We start from the raw sequence: 15,281 nt of genomic DNA on the forward strand, positions 1-15,281 counted from the left end.
CTTCTGGGAGAGTACTGTCAGTGGCTGCATTCTAGGGCTGGAAGAGGCAGACTTGAAGGTACAGAGGCTGCGGGGCACTTGCCTGCAATGCAGGTGAGCAGAGGGTCAGAACCCACCCTGAGCTGACCTCCCTTTTCTTTGGACAGCAGGTTAGAGGTAGCTTTGAGGTCTGCAGAGAAGCCCCAGACAAGGGGTGATGGCACAGGGGACTCCGTTAAACTGTGGGGTCCTGGGGTGCTTATCCCCCACTCTTGAAGCCAGCAGGAGGACCTGAACTTCTCTCTGCCCATCACGATCATATTCTTGCCTGCTCTCGGAGTGACATAGAGCTGCAGGGTAGCTTGGAGCACGGTGGCCTTCGGGGGGACTTGTCATTCATCTGTGTCCGATGCACCCCAACTGTGGGAGCCGTGGCCTGTAGGCCAAGCAACAGCCATCCCTCTGCATGGAATGTCTCTGACCCACATGTGCACACACGTGAATATACGGTACATACATGTGCACACACAGTGTCACTACTTCAGGTGGGAGCCAGTTTTAACAGTCATTACCCTCCAGAGCTGCAGAGCCCTGCCCTGTGTTGCTGCCATCCGGGTTAGCTGCCCTCTGCATCCCAGAGAGTGGAGCAGCACTGCTTGCCTCCATGCACCAGCGCACCCCCACCCCAGCCCTGACAATCCCAGGTGTCTCCAGGTATCGCCAAATGCCCCCTGGTTGCAGAGGACAGGTGGGTGGTTGGGACTACACGTGGATTCTAGAACCTGCCCTCCCCCAGGAGGGCTCCACGTCTCCTCTGCACCCTTGCTCACCACCTCAGTGACCCTGGGCACGGCGCAGCTGCTAACCAGAGGTGTGGCTGCCTCACCCGCTTCTCGCTGGAGCCAGCCTGGAGATGAGTGGGCCCTCCTGCCAATTCTGCAAACCTCCTTAAAGCCCCCCTGCAGTTAGGGCTCCAGCCCCAGCAGGACACCAGGGCAGCAAGGGCAGGCATGGCCCCTGTCTCTTAGCGGCCACCCAGACCCAGTGCCTGCTCCCTGGTGCCTTCCCTCCTCGAGAAGGAGGGGCAGCATGCTTGGCCGGCATTTGGTCTGGAGCCTGGAGAAGCTATGGTCCTCCCTTCTGGGCCGGTGTCCAACACAGACAGGCTAGTCTGAACAAACCCAGGAGCCCTGCAGGGGCGCATGTGTGCCTCCCCCTCTGGACGGTTGACTTGCAGATCCCTCCCTTGTCTCTAGGGTGCGGCATGCTGCGTTTATGGGAGATGATCCGGTGAGTGACAGCCCAGAGGAACTTGGCAGAGGGTTGATTGGCAGCCACATCCTTGGCAGAGCTTTGCGTGCTCCCTCACCCCACGCCAGGGGAGAAACTGGGTCTACCAGTCACACTCAGTGCTGCAGGGTCTGGGAGTGTGGTCCCTCTGTGCACCTGGCTGCCTGCTTTCCTCCAAAGGACTTGGGGCACCTCGCAGGCAGGTAATGGGCTCTCAGATGACCAGGGAGGGTCCCAGCAGATGGCCCAGCCACACTTGTCCTAGGAGTAGAAGTCTCTGTGGGCTGTTTGGGAGGGGACTGGCTGAGGCCCCCAGGGAGATCCTTCCATCTGTGTTTGGTCAGGGCAGCTAGTATTTTCTTGGAGTTTTAGATGCTGTAAAATCAGGCTGTAAATGTAGACAGTACTGTTGTACATCAGGAATTCCACCCGCAGCATGACCGTCTCAGGGAGATGACTGTGTATGTCCCAGCTCTGAGCTGGTAGCCACAGTGGGAGTAGCGCCTGAGGGAAACTGAGGCTGCACAGGCCTTCTCGAGGCTGAAAGCACCTGCTTCTTACACGCCTTGAATTTCATCCCTGCCCCAGCACTGTACCCCTGGTAGCCAGGGACCCTCTGGGCACCCACGTTTTACATCTCCTGTACCAGGCTTTGGTGGAACCCCAAGGCCACAAAAGCAACAGCCATCCCTCTGCATGGAATGTCTCTGACCCACATGTGCACACATGTGAATATACGGTACACACATGTGCACACACAGTGTCACTACTTCAGGTGGGAGCCAGTTTTAACAGCTGCACCAAAATCTATATCACTACATATGGGGAAAAAAACTTTACTTTGAATAACAGACAGGATACATAGAGGTGTACTTCAGTAGGAAATGGAGTAGATCAATGAGAAAGTATAGGCTCCAGACACCCGTGTAGTACGTGGAGGGGCCTTTTTCGTGGAAAGCCTCCCATGCTCCAGAAGTGGCTGTGGGACTCGGACCTGCAGTCCTCAGCAGGTCTGGGGGAGTGGGAGCCGTCTCAGCGGGTTCCTCCAGGACTCTTAGGAGCAGCCGGGCCATTCTGGGAGGAGTAAGGTGGTGTAGACTTGGGCTCAAGCACAAGGTGAGTCTCCAGTCGTGGTCCTGGATCCCATGCACGTGGGCGCTTGCCTAGCCCCAGGGCAGATAGCCTGAGCCTCCGTTTCTCTAGCTGTTGGATAGTAGACGTACGTGGACAAGGCCAGGGGAAGTGGCAGTGCTCTGCAGGTGTGAGGGAGTGCACATTCCAGCCCATTTCCATGGGGGAGCCACCAGGAGGGAGCCCAGAGGGGCTCTGGGTGCTGTTAGATGAAGGGTATGTTGTCCTGAGCCAGCTCTCTGCACCGCCCCCGGCCACCCAGGCTGCTGACTATCCTGTGACCAGGCAGTCCCAGGACCTGGGCCTCCTAGACAGGTCCCATGCGCCTGGGTGAGGTGCCGGCCACCCCGGGGGCCTGTGCATCTCATCATGAGACCATGGCCTCAGGGCAGTTGGGGGCTGGGCGCCTCTCAGGTCCCATGTCCATCTCCCAGCTCAGATTTGAGATCAAAGGCATAAGCTGACCTGTGGTGGCCGGGCAAACAAGCTCGGGGCGGGGGCGGGAATGCCACAGGAAGGCAGATCCAGAAACAAGAATTCTGGGGTCCGTCCTGCCCCTCCCCACTGCACTGTGTGCTGGAGACCTGAGCTGCTTTGCAAGTGCAGGCTTCTACTGCATAAGATGACAGGGCTTATGGGAAGCTCCCTTCCATGCTCCCCTCGGCAAACCTCCTCCCATATTGCCACCGGGTCCTGTTCTGGGTTAACAGGAGGCTGTCACCTTGTGGGAGAAGTGGGAGGCCTTGGGCTCCCCAGGGTCCTACAGACCCACCCACCATGGGTGACAATGACCCGTGTGGGGTCCCCGAGCCCCAGCCCAGCCTGGGCCCATGGCTTCTCAGCTGGACAGGGACACAGACCTTCACATCCAGAGCCCTGAAGAATTTGTGGCGTGACCTTTTTGCAGTGCTCTAGTGATCCGCACCCGACCAAGCATGCAGCCCCTCCAGGTTTGTGTGTGCCTGGAAGGCTGGCCACTAGCAGGTGGGCTGAGGGGCTGGGCTGGCTGTGTCCCTGGGCACCCGCTATCTCAGGTACATGTCCCTGCTGCAGCCATCCCAAGCAGGGGAGCCAGGTGTTGAAAAGCTGTGGGGCTGGCCCCTCACTATGGAGCCAGGGCTTCTGGGCCTGAGCGTCCAGAGCCATGTTATGGACAGTGTCGCTGAGCCACAGAAAGAACCCCCGTAGCCAGAGTCCCTCCCAACACCCACATTTCCCATCGCGTGTGCCAGGTCGGGTGTGAACACACACCCATTTCCCAGGGACTTGTGACTGTGCCCTTATTTGGAGAAAGGGTCTTTGCAGATGTCTTTGTGAGAAGAATCAGGGTGGGCCCTAAATCCAGTGTCACGTGTTCTGATAGACACAAAGGGGAGACACAGCAGAGAGGCCACGAGAGGGCGGGGGCAGAGATGGGGGCACCTGAGCCACTCCTGGCTGAAACGGTCAGCAGAGTGCTGGGCGGAGCTGTGCAGGGCCCTGGTGCCGTCTGCCCAGGAAGAGGACTGAGGCTGCGATGCCCCCAGGGACAGCTGTCTGGGAGGTGCTTGCGCTGAATGTCCCTGCAGACCCCACGCTTCCCAGAGGCACATCCCTGTGTCACCTCAGGCCACTGCAGTCTCTCAGGAGCAGCGTGTCCAGGGACAGATCTGAGTCAGTTTCAGGAAGTTCCGTGCTGACCCTTGCGGATGGGTCACACTCTGAGCTCTGTTACATAAGCGGGGAGCCTGGGTTTGGGGTTAGCAGCCCAAGATTCTCCCAGCACTAAGGGGAAGCAAAGACTCGAGCCCGGGTGCCTCTGAGCTGGGACACATGCCACGGGTTCTGCAGGGAGTGTGACCAAGGCTGATCAGCCCCTGCTCCTGCCTGCATGAACCACAGGTGGACGCATACATGCCCCTGCACTGGCCCATCGGGGCATCCCATCCCCCAGCTCTTGGGTGGTCGGCTAGCACTTGGAATGGCCGAGGGTCTGCGGAGCTGCCTCCCTGTGTTGGGTGAGCTAGGGGCCTCTTGGGGGTCATGTCCCCTGGGTCACAGCAGAATCCTGCTCACCTGCGTCTGCTTGCTCCTGACCCCGGGTAAGTCTGGGAATGCTGTGGCTAGCTGGCTCAGCAGGTGCATTCAATTTGTTGCCGTGGAAAGCCTTCACCCTGGCATTTTTGTTTGTGACTGTATTTTGCTCCAGGAACATTCCAGAATTTGTGGTGTGACCTTTTCGCAGTGCTCTCTAACCCGGCATTCCTTTCTGTCTGTTTGGCCTTTGCCAGGTGACGTGTCCAATCTGGATCCTAAGTTTTCGTTTGAGGGCACCAAGCTGGACGTGGGAAACATTGTACTGGCGTTGTACAGTGGCCTCTTTGCTTATGGGGGATGGTAAGTTCTAGAATGTCTGGGTCTCTGGCCCTCGGGACATACATGGTGCGTGGGCCCTGAAGTATCCCAAAATCCGGTCTCTTGGCCATCTGTGGGCAGTTTCGGAGCGTGGTGGGAAAGCCTCTCGGAGCTACTGCTAGCCACTTGCAACCCAGAAGAGCATGGAAGGCGTGCGGGGCAGCCCTGGGCACCGTTCGCAGCGCACCTGGGCCCCTGAGAAGCTGTCCCTATAGACAGACCTCTGTTGATGTGCATAAAGCATTTAGACGCGAAGTCCTGGGCTTGGAGATTCTTGACGTCTCCTCCCCAGGAGCGAGGGGCCTGTCTGCAGCCCTTGCTGTGATGCCTCCTGTCCCCTGTGTCCCCAGCTGCTCCCCGAGGGGCTTCTGGAGGTGGGTGCAGGGATCCCCATCCATGAGCCCAGAACAGCCAGGAGGAGCCCCCGTGGGATCTGTGTTCTTTCCCCCAATGATGATGGGAGGGACGTATAATTAAATTCTGCTTTCTCAATTCCAGGAATTACTTGAATTTTGTCACAGAGGAGATGATCAATCCCTACAGGTATGAGTACGAACAGAGACTTTTCTGAGGGAGGGAGGGAGCCTGGTTCGGTCTCCAGGCCACCCAGGGGCCCTGCCTCAGACGAGCGCAAGGCCTTCCGGGGGCTCTGGGGTTAGGATCCATGCTAGGGCAGGGCGCTGGTTTCTGTCCCCACACTGGCCACACAGTGGCCGCGTGACCTGAAACAAGGCTCCCCTGCAAGATCAGGGCACAAGGCTGGAGGGCTTGAGTTGCTGGCCCAGGGTCACCCAGCCACCCACCTGTCAGCTTCCAGCCACTCACCCAGGCTGGGAACAGTCTCGCCACTCACCACCTTCCCCACGCGGTGAGGCTCAGGACCCAGCCACCGTGTGTTAGAGGCATCTGGTCCAGCTGCATGCCGAGCTGCCTTCTGATAATGTGTCCCTCCTGTGCCTTCCAGAAACCTGCCCCTGGCCATCATCATCTCCCTCCCCATCGTCACCCTGGTGTACGTGCTGACGAACCTGGCCTACTTCACCACATTGTCCACAGAGCAGATGCTGACGTCAGAGGCTGTGGCTGTGGTAAGATGCCACCTGCCAGCCCAGCCAGGTCACTGAGGCCCACCTGCCCCCTCTGAGCCTGCGATGCTGATCAGACCCGGCCCCTCCCATCCACGAACCACACCCTACTCGGAGGGGTCGAACTGTATTTTGCCAACCCCCAGAAAGAGTAGGGTGTTCGTTCCTCACCCTGGCTCATGTGAGACTCATGGGGTCTTTGAGAGTGTTGGTGTGCAGCCTCCCCAGGCCAGATTTAGGTCAGCATGTGCGGTGGTCCTGCCCTGAACACAGCTGGGCCTAGAGTGAATCCAGGCAAGCGAGGTCTCCAGCCCTGAGCATGGGAAGGGCAGCGGGGTGGCCTTGCCCCATCCGCGGCCTGGGTGCATCCTGAGCCTCCTCTGCTGGACACTCTGGACACTGGCTTCAGCGGCGGGGTGCAGCATACCTAGGCCCCATGGAGGCAGCTGGCTGGGTGCCTTGTCAGCCCTCAGACCAAGCCAGGTGGCCCCAGAGCTGGTGGACTCAGCTCTTGGAGCATCAGCCATTCCATCTTATGGATAAACACCAAGCCCTGCTCTGGGGGGGCACCAGGAGCTCAGCCAGGGACAGCAGTGTGCCCCTTTCCCTCTGGAGCAGATGTGCTGATAGGGGGAGACCGTGGCCAGCCTGGCATATAGCAGGGTGAGGAGCACCCAAGAGTGTAGACAGGGAGTGAGGCGCAGGGCCCTGTGCTAATACACAAAGTCCCGTCTCTGGGGCTGCTCCCTAAAGTCCAGACCCCCAGGGGTCACTCCATGTGTAGAAGTCTCATGATGAGCATGTAGGAAGCCATGCAGATGGAAATGTGCCAGGGCTAGGCTATGAGGACACCTGTTGTCCAGGTGAAGGTGGAGCCCTGTGCTGGGGAGCCCCAGGGCCATGGGACTCATGCTCAGTGTTTGCCTAGGACTTCGGGACCTATCACCTGGGAGTCATGTCCTGGATCATCCCTGTCTTCGTGGGCCTGTCCTGCTTCGGCTCTGTCAATGGGTCCCTCTTCACGTCCTCTAGGTGAGCTGTCACCCAGGCTCTGGGAGGTGGGAGGCTCCACTGTCGCAGTGGGTAGCCAGTGCACACACACTGCCTTCGCATGTGTGCTCTGGATTTGGTTTTGTCATGTTTGAGTAATACAGAAATAAGGGAACCATGAACTCTACTCTGACCCCCGGACCCTGCCCAGAGGTGACACAGCTGTGTCCTTCTGGACTCTTTCATGGGTTCATTTCAAAACCCTGCCCAGGGGGATTGGAGGTAAGGAAGGCTGAGTCTCCCCCCTTGCCAGCCGAGGCCATCAGGGATGCCAGGAAGCCCCCGGAGGGAGCCCAGCCCTTGGGCCTGGGCCCTCTCCACTCCCTGCCCTGCCTGGGGTGCATGGTGACAAGGCTGAATGCCCACTCCTGTTCACAGGCTGTTCTTCGTGGGGTCCAGGGAGGGCCACCTGCCCTCCATCCTCTCCATGATCCACCCACAGCTGCTGACACCCATGCCTTCCCTTGTGTTTACGGTAAGCGAGCAGTACTGTCCGGCATCCTGTCCTCTGTCCCCGGGGGAATGGCAAGCAGGTTGAAACGGGAGACGGGCATGTCCCTCAGGACCTGTCTGAGGGGCTCCCCTGCAGGAGACCGGGGGAGGGAGGCTGCACATTCTCCCCATGAAGCCTGTCCCCTACTGTCCACCTGAGGCCAGCACAGATAGACAGATAATTAGTGTGAGCATTTCCTCACCTTGTGCTTCATGGATTTTTTTTTTCTTTTTAATTCCAAAAACTACGCGCAGTGGTTGTAAAACAAAAGACCTCTAAACAGTCTGGAAGTGTGTGAAGCAAAAGCTGTCTGAAGAGACATATCAGAGCTTTGTGGGCATGTTCATGGTGTGCACAGCACACCCAGCCTCCGCTTTTGTGTGAGATCACGTTACAACGTGCCTTCCTTCTGCCCGTCTTCGTCTGTCTGTGTGGGTATACGCAGTGTTAGGAGCTCTCTGCCGCTGCAGCACAGCACCCCACACACAGGGGAAAGGGGAATCACGTGTTATCTGATTCTGAGAGTCCTGCCCCGGTGCAGGGATCCCCATGAGGTGGAGATCCAGATGGCAGTCAGGATGCTGTCCCAACTGAAGGCTCGATTGTGGCTGGAGGTGCCTCTTCCCATATGGCTCCCCACACAGCCACAAGCAGGAGGCCACAGTTCCTCTGCTGCAGGATGTGGCTCCATGGGTACTGTGTAAGCGTCCTCACGACACGGTGCTAGGCGCCCCAGAGCATGCCAGCTGATGGTGGCAAAAGGAGAAAGCCACCACACTTTCTGTGACCTGGCCTCAGAAGTCACGCTCCATCACTACTGTGTTTTTCTGTGTTAGGAGCGCAAGTCCACAGATACAGTCCAACTTAGGGACAGAGGGCTTTGGCCCACCTCTTGAAGAGAGAAGGATCCAGTGATTTTTGGTTGAGTTTTAAGGTGCTGCAGAGTTCGATGTTAGTTTTGAAACCGCTGCATGGTGTGCAGTGCCTGAATGTGCCACAGCTCGTGGTGTCACAGTAACGCTGCAGCCAGCGTGCGGTTGGGTGTTCCCTTTCTGCACTGTCCAGGCACCGACTGAATCCTGTTTGCGGGGCTGTGCTCTCTGAGAGCCCAAGTGTTGCTCAGACCAGGCCTCCCCTTCAGAATAAGAGTGAGCAAGTGTGGTTTCCCTGCCTCAAGGCTGCCCTGCTCCTGGGCCCACCTAGGCCTCACCTGGCCCCTCTCTCATCTTGCAGTGCATCATGACCCTGCTTTACGCCTTCTCCAGAGACATCTTCTCCGTCATCAACTTCTTCAGCTTCTTCAACTGGCTCTGTGTGGCCCTGGCCATCGCCGGAATGCTGTGGCTTCGCTACAAGAAGCCTGAGCTAGAGCGGCCCATCAAGGTGAGGGGTGGGCTGATCCGGGGCAGCACAGGCTACGGCACACCAAGGGCCGGTCAAGGGTTCGGCAGAGTTGTGCACCCCAGAAACAGAGTCTGAGTGTCCACCAGAGTCCTGGGTTGGCACTGTCCTCCTCTGAGCCCGCATCTTCCCGGTGCAAACCAGCGGTCAGGGTACTTTCTCCAGAATGTCCTGGTAAGGATCCAGCAAGATACACATGAACACACTTGTGTTCGAACTAGACAGAGGGATACCTAGTTCACCTGATGGCTATTATCGAGAACTTCTTAAGTGCTGGGGGTCATCAAAGAACAAATTAGATCCCTATGTCCCTGGCCCCCTTGAGCTCCTATTCCAAGGAGGGGAGAAGACATGAGTAAGAAAGTGCCAGGTGGATGCATGATGAGCACCGCAGGGCAGGGGGGTGGGCAGGCGCCAGGGCAAGAGGGAGAACAGGTGGGCGGAGGTGGAACTGGCCTCAGTGCCCACCCTGGCCTCGGCCAGCCCAGAAGAAAGAAGGGTGCTGGCCCTTGTCTGCTCCATACTGGGGCCCAGCTCCCTAGGCCCTAGGGTGACCTTGTTTCTCTGAGAAGGGGCATTGGTGAAGCCTGCACTCCTGCTGAGAGGTCAGCTACAGCCCCACGTGCACACCATGGCCGGCAAGTGGCCACTGGCCAACAGCCCCTGTCCCTTGTCCAGTTCTGGTGCCATGGCTCCTTGCAGTTGACACCTGTCCACAAGCCTCCTCTCTGGCTCTCCCCCCAGCTGTCTCAACAGAGACCAGTGGGGTCCAGCAGGGGTTCTTCTGGGGAGACCGAGGCAGCCTCAGTGGCCTGGGTCATTGTGGCCCTTGCTTGTGGTGGGCTCTGTCTCTCTCTCAGCCTGGACACAAGCTGGGCACTGTCCCCTTGTTAGCAAGGGCTGTGGTGGGTGTTGTCCCAGTAGGGCCAGGTGGGGCATGCCCTGTGGGCTGACCTCGGAGAACCCTTGCTCATCCTTCATCCCCTGGGCTTTCTGCCGGTATGTAGACACCAGCGTGTAGACAGACTGATTGCATGTGGAGATGAGCCTGCCCGGCAGAAGGCATGAGGAAGCAGACGCCGCTCCTCTGCCTTGAACTCTGTGGGTGGGCCGTGTGCCTGTGGTGTGCAGACTGCGGCCCCGCCTGTCCACACAAGGGCTCTGAGGAGGCGGGTGCTGCTGTGTTATTAGCGGGTGCCCACGGTCTTCCCAGCAATGCTGGGCCCCTCCTTTGGGTGACTGTGGGTTGGGTGCTGGGCAAACGTCTCCACCCTGGGATGGAACCAGGGAGGCTGACCTTCCCTGACCTTGGGAAGCCTCAGGGACTGAGCTGGGTGTTTCCCTCATGCATCAGCACCCTCCCTCTGTGTTTTGAGTAGTTACTGCCCGGCTCCAAGTGCTCAGGGCACATGCTGGGAGAACGAGGTGAGGTCCACTCGGAAAACCAGGCCGGCTGGAGCCAGCAAAGGCTGGAACAGGCCCTGGAGGTCAGAGCCCTTCCTAGGTCGGCCAGGAAGTAGGAGTGGCTCAGAGCAGGGGGTACACCCTGTATCCCGAGGGTCCCAAGGGAGAAGATGCTTCCGGCGAGGGCACAGGAGATGTAGAGCTTTCAGCAGGGTGGACAGGACTTGTGACCACAGACAGTGGGAGGTGTGGGCATGGGGTGCCGGGCTGCCTGGCATCAGCTCCAACCTCACCCCCCCATCCCCAGGTGAACCTGGCCCTCCCAGTATTCTTCATCCTGGCCTGCCTGTTCCTCATCGCCGTCTCCTTCTGGAAGACCCCCGTGGAGTGTGGCATTGGCTTCACCATAATCCTCAGTGGCCTGCCGGTCTACTTCTTGGGAGTCTGGTGGAAAAACAAGCCCAAGTGGCTCCTCCAGGGCATCTGTGAGTACCTGCTGGAGCCTCCCTCCGTTCCTGCTCTGGGACCCTCCATGCCATGCCCCAGAGCAGGGCTCTCTGCAGCTCTGATCTATCCCCTCCATTGAGGAGCAGCGCAGGTCCCAGGGTCAGCCAGGGTCACCGAGAGGTGGCTGAGGCCCTGGCCAAGGGGCCGGCGGTGAAGCTGAGCCTTTGGAATTGGGTAGCAGGCATTGACTGTGCTGACTGAGGTTTAGGGCGCTGTGGTGTGTTTGGCAGTGACGTCTGGCCCGCGTATTTCAGGGATAAGACGCTCAGCTTGGCACCAGCTAATCTCAAAACAAGGGATTCCAGAGAACCAGGCTGCTCTTGCCAAGTAATGAAACCCCACCGTCTGTCGCCAGCTTAAACACAGCCGGCTGACCTAGAAAGGCAGAGAAGGACAGTGAAGGATCCTGGTAGTGCAGTCCTGGGCTCCGTTGACAAGTCCCATTTAAGACCCTTTCCTGCAATCGATGTCTGAAGTGAAAGGCTCTTAGGCAAGTCCAGGGTCTGTGGGCTGCGCCCCAGTCAGTGCACACCAGGTGGCCACCCCGCATTCTCATGGGCACCTGCCTGTCGGTCATCTTAGAGTACGCCACAGCAAGGAACCCCCTCCCTCCTGAAATCGCCCACAGTGAGCACTTGCAGTCTGTGCATGACAGGTGTTTGTTGGGCCCTGGGACTCGCGCACCTGCTCTAGCCCCTCTGCAGGACCATGGGCGAGTGTTTGCCAGCTGCCCGACCTGGTGTCTGCCCAGACCCTTAGAAGGGCCCTGGGCTCTGAAACAGCTCGGGGATGGGCCTGAGCCTGCTTGTTGCTAGGTTCCTTGGCCACACCAGCTGGGTGACTTGCACAGTCGGGGCAGATGTGCAGGCTGGCACCCAGCGGCAGGGAAGCCCACGGGCCGTGGGCACATGTGCGCTTCAGTAGCTTTCACATACAGCCCTGGGTTTCTGGCCGCACCTGCAGCCCTGGACGATGTGGCCATGGGGATGGGGTGAGCTACAGCCCACATCCCCACTGGTGCCCCTGACCTAACTCACTGTCCCCCCACAGTTTCCACGACGGTCCTGTGCCAGAAGCTCATGCAGGTGGTGCCTCAGGAGACATAAGCAAGAAGGGCCAGGAAGCTGCCAGAAAGAGAACGCGCAAAGATCCTGTTAAAACATCTCATACCCCCTTGAAAAGAGACTCTGGTCCTGTCATCCAGGCAGCTCAGCTGAGCGCCCCTCATTGTCCCTCCACCAGGTCAGGGGGCTGGGGCCACAGTGAACACTGGTACGAGTTCAGTCCTAGAAAGCTAACTTCCATCCTTACCTCCATGAGCATAAGAAGAGGCCAGGCCCCCGACCCTCCACAGACTGACTGTTCGCCATGTTGGGCCCTCTTCCTTCCCACCTTTATTTGTATTATTTTTTTAACTTAAATTTTGGGTCAAGTTGATGCTACCAAGAGATTATTTTCTAAAGAAATGAGAAGGAGTAGGGGGAGTTTTGTCCCCCCCGCACCCCCTGCAGTGTGTGATATGTGTCAAGGGACCAGGTGCTGGTGCAGAGCACCGTGCCCGGCCCAGCACGTCACCCAGGGAGTGAGGGCTTCTGAGCACCAAACACTCCGGTCCCACGAGCAGAGCAACCAGGACTCCGGCCTTGCTGTGCGGACCTCAGAGATGCACTGACAAGACAGCAGCCCAGACCAAGCGCTTGGCTTTCTTTTGTTGTTGTAGACGTAGTGACTTTAGTGAAACTAATCTCGGGACTTAGATCTCTTTGCCTTAAAGACCCAGGGGTAGACCCTTCCCCGACCCCCAGAAGAGAGAAGAGAAAGTCACCAGAACAGCTGCCTTCAGAGAGTGACACTGGCCCCCAGCTCAGCAGACGGAGGCTTTCTGCGCCTGGTGTCTACGCAGGTGGGGGCCCTGAACAGAGGTCACGGGCAGCTGGATCGTCCTGAGCTCCCACCCATGTGTGCCACCGGACCACAGAGCAGAACCAGCTCCCAGGCTAGCCCTGGGTCACCCAGGACACACCAGGCTTCTGACCTCATGCATCCCACTCTGGATGCCATTGTGTGCAAGGGCACAACTGCAGGAAGACTCGGGCAACCCCTGTGCCCACTGGGTGTGGGCTGTGGGTAGCACTGCTTCTGGACTGTTCTCCGTCCGGTATTGGGACTGACCTATGGTTCTTCCAGGCAGAGACTCAACACTCAAAATCTTCTATGACAAACCAGATAAGAAAGGCAGCCACCATGACCCCTAATGGACTTCCCTGGCCTTGCCAGCTGGCCGGCAGCCCAACAAACCACCAGGAACTGGTTCCGGCTCCTGGTGGGGGTGCTGCCCTCACTGCACGGCCCTCCGCAGGCCTGACTCCATTGCTGGGAAGCTGGGGCCACTAACTATACCTGCTTTGGAGGCTGTTGTGATTCCTCAGGCTTGTCTTTGTCGTTCCCATTCCTTCCGGGGGTGGGCAGCTGAGGCCAGTGTACCCTGCCAGGCCCCGATCTTTGGTGCTGGGTGGCTCTGTCCTGTCCTCTGACCGCTGAGCTGAGCCCTTGGACATCAGGCTACCACCAGAGAGGCTGCTGTCCCCAGGGCCACGTGAGCGTTGGCATGGCCTGTGGCACTCCTTCTGGGCTCCAGGACCCCCATGTGACCTGCCGGGCCCAGAGAAACCTGAAAGCAGCTCAGGAGGCTGAGAAGCCGGCCAGCTGTCCCTCCTGCTTTGTGCCAGAGCACAGGGCTGGCTCTAGGAAGAATGCAGGGAGCCCCGTGGCCTCGGCCGGACCATGGCAGCCTTCCTGTGGCGGTCCGTCCCAGCCTCCTGTAGGCGGGTGTGGGGAAGTGGGGCATCATCAGTCTTGCAGGGATGGGCGGGGGTCCCTTCTCACCAGGTGGGGGCACTGAGGGCTCACGGGCACTTCTGCAGCATGCTGTGAAGGCGGGTTGGCGGTCCAGGCTGCAGTTCCTGGAGCCGCTGCCCCCCACCCAGCCCAGGGCCCCTTGGAAGGCGCTGTGCAGACACCGGGCGACACTTCCATGGTGGCAATCTGGGCAAGGTGGAGACTCCACTCCTCTGACCGCTCTCTACTGACAGGGGTCCCGAGTACTCAACGTTTGTCGGGCATAGTTTTTTTTTTTTTTTAAAGCAAACCACCATAACCAGCAAGCGTTTGTTAGTGGTTCTGCTGTCTCATCCTGACCTGATATGTCACTGACTTAAGGCTTCTGTTGGCACCGTGTATATTTATTTGCAGAATTGGCGTCCATCCTTGCTGCTACACAGTGTCCCGTGGTCCTGGCGTCCCCATGCGTCCCTGTGCTTCCTGGCTATAGCAGCATGGCCAGGACACCTGCTGCATAAAGGCGTGTGTGGCATAACGTCTCTCTTTTCCCATCCGTGGCTAACTTGTTGCACTTAGCTGGTGCAGGGTGGGGAGTTCAGGGGTTTTTTTGTGTGTGTAGAGTTTTCGTTTGTTTTTCAAGAAAAACAATCAGAATTTTAAGTCCTGCTGGTGGTCTTTTGTGTCCTTTTTTAAGCGCCAAATTCCAGGTGCAGGAACCATCTGGATATTCTCCCCACAGAAGCATTGATGTGCACCTTTTGGCTTACCTGTTCCTTCACTGACGTGGCCTTGGGGTGGGCAGCGTGGGAGGCCCAACACGGTGGCCTGTGGCCACAGCCCCTGCCTGGGGATGGGTGGTGATGACCAGGAGGAAGCAGGGGCTGAGCCAGAGTTGGGATCTGCCTCTTGCAAGGACGTTGAAGTCAAGATGGAGGAGGAGGAGCGCGTGGCCTTGGGTCTGCGGGCAGCGCACTGTGGCTGCTGCTGGGGACCAGCCATGGGAGGGCAGGGAAGGCACATGCCAGCTTGGGGTTGGCAGGGACGGCCAAGCCCCTTCCCTCACTTCCACAACATCCGTGAGCATCTCCCGGCCCCGGAGTGGAGCAGGGCTGAGGGCCACGCGAGCCTTATGCAGACCAACAGACGACACTCCCTTAACTCTGGCACAGTCTGTCCTGAGCTAGAACAGGGCCTTGAGGACAGGCGGGATGGGTCTGTGGGGGAAGGCATTGTGGGGTGGCCACAGCCTGAACCTTGGCGAGGGTAGGACCATCCGCTCCATGCCTCAGGCAGGAGAGCCTGCGGACAGGCTTGGCGGGGACTGCCACCCGCAGCTGCCACAGAGTGTAGGTCCCCAGGACTGCTGCCTTTGAGAGCACCAGGGCCTACCATGTCATGACCCGGGTGCGCACCCCTAGGTATCGATCCCGTCCCCGCATGCGCACCCCTACACACCAACCCTGGCCCCACATGTGCACCCTACACACCAACCCTGCATGCACACCCCTAAGTACTGGTCCCAGCCCTGCATGTGCACCCCTACACACCGATCCCCACCCCATGTGTGCACCCTACACACGGATCCCCACCCCACGTGCGCACCCCTACGTGCTGATCCTGACCCTGTGTGTGCACCCCTATGCACTGACCCTGGCCCCACATGTGCATCCCTACATACTGAACCCCAAAACATGGGCTGGGGGAAG

The 15,281-nt window shown here is 58.7% G+C and overlaps 1 protein-coding gene across 1 annotated transcript in view; it reads left to right on the top strand.

The window, feature by feature from the left end:
* The window catches only part of SLC7A5 (solute carrier family 7 member 5), a 32,929-nt gene extending 18,694 nt beyond the window's left edge, over positions 1-14,235 (top strand). The window contains exons 3-10 of the mRNA XM_041772784.1: positions 4,671-4,776; positions 5,293-5,337; positions 5,759-5,882; positions 6,808-6,911; positions 7,308-7,404; positions 8,656-8,805; positions 10,535-10,712; positions 11,785-14,235. Of these exons, the coding sequence (XP_041628718.1) occupies positions 4,671-4,776; positions 5,293-5,337; positions 5,759-5,882; positions 6,808-6,911; positions 7,308-7,404; positions 8,656-8,805; positions 10,535-10,712; positions 11,785-11,840 (860 nt within the window). The 3' untranslated portion in view covers positions 11,841-14,235. The remainder of the gene's footprint in view (positions 1-4,670; positions 4,777-5,292; positions 5,338-5,758; positions 5,883-6,807; positions 6,912-7,307; positions 7,405-8,655; positions 8,806-10,534; positions 10,713-11,784) is intronic.
* The last annotated feature ends 1,046 nt before the right edge of the window (positions 14,236-15,281 follow it).

This window comes from Vulpes lagopus, chromosome 10 (genome assembly GCF_018345385.1).
Source record: "Vulpes lagopus strain Blue_001 chromosome 10, ASM1834538v1, whole genome shotgun sequence".
Lineage (NCBI taxonomy): Eukaryota > Metazoa > Chordata > Mammalia > Carnivora > Canidae > Vulpes > Vulpes lagopus.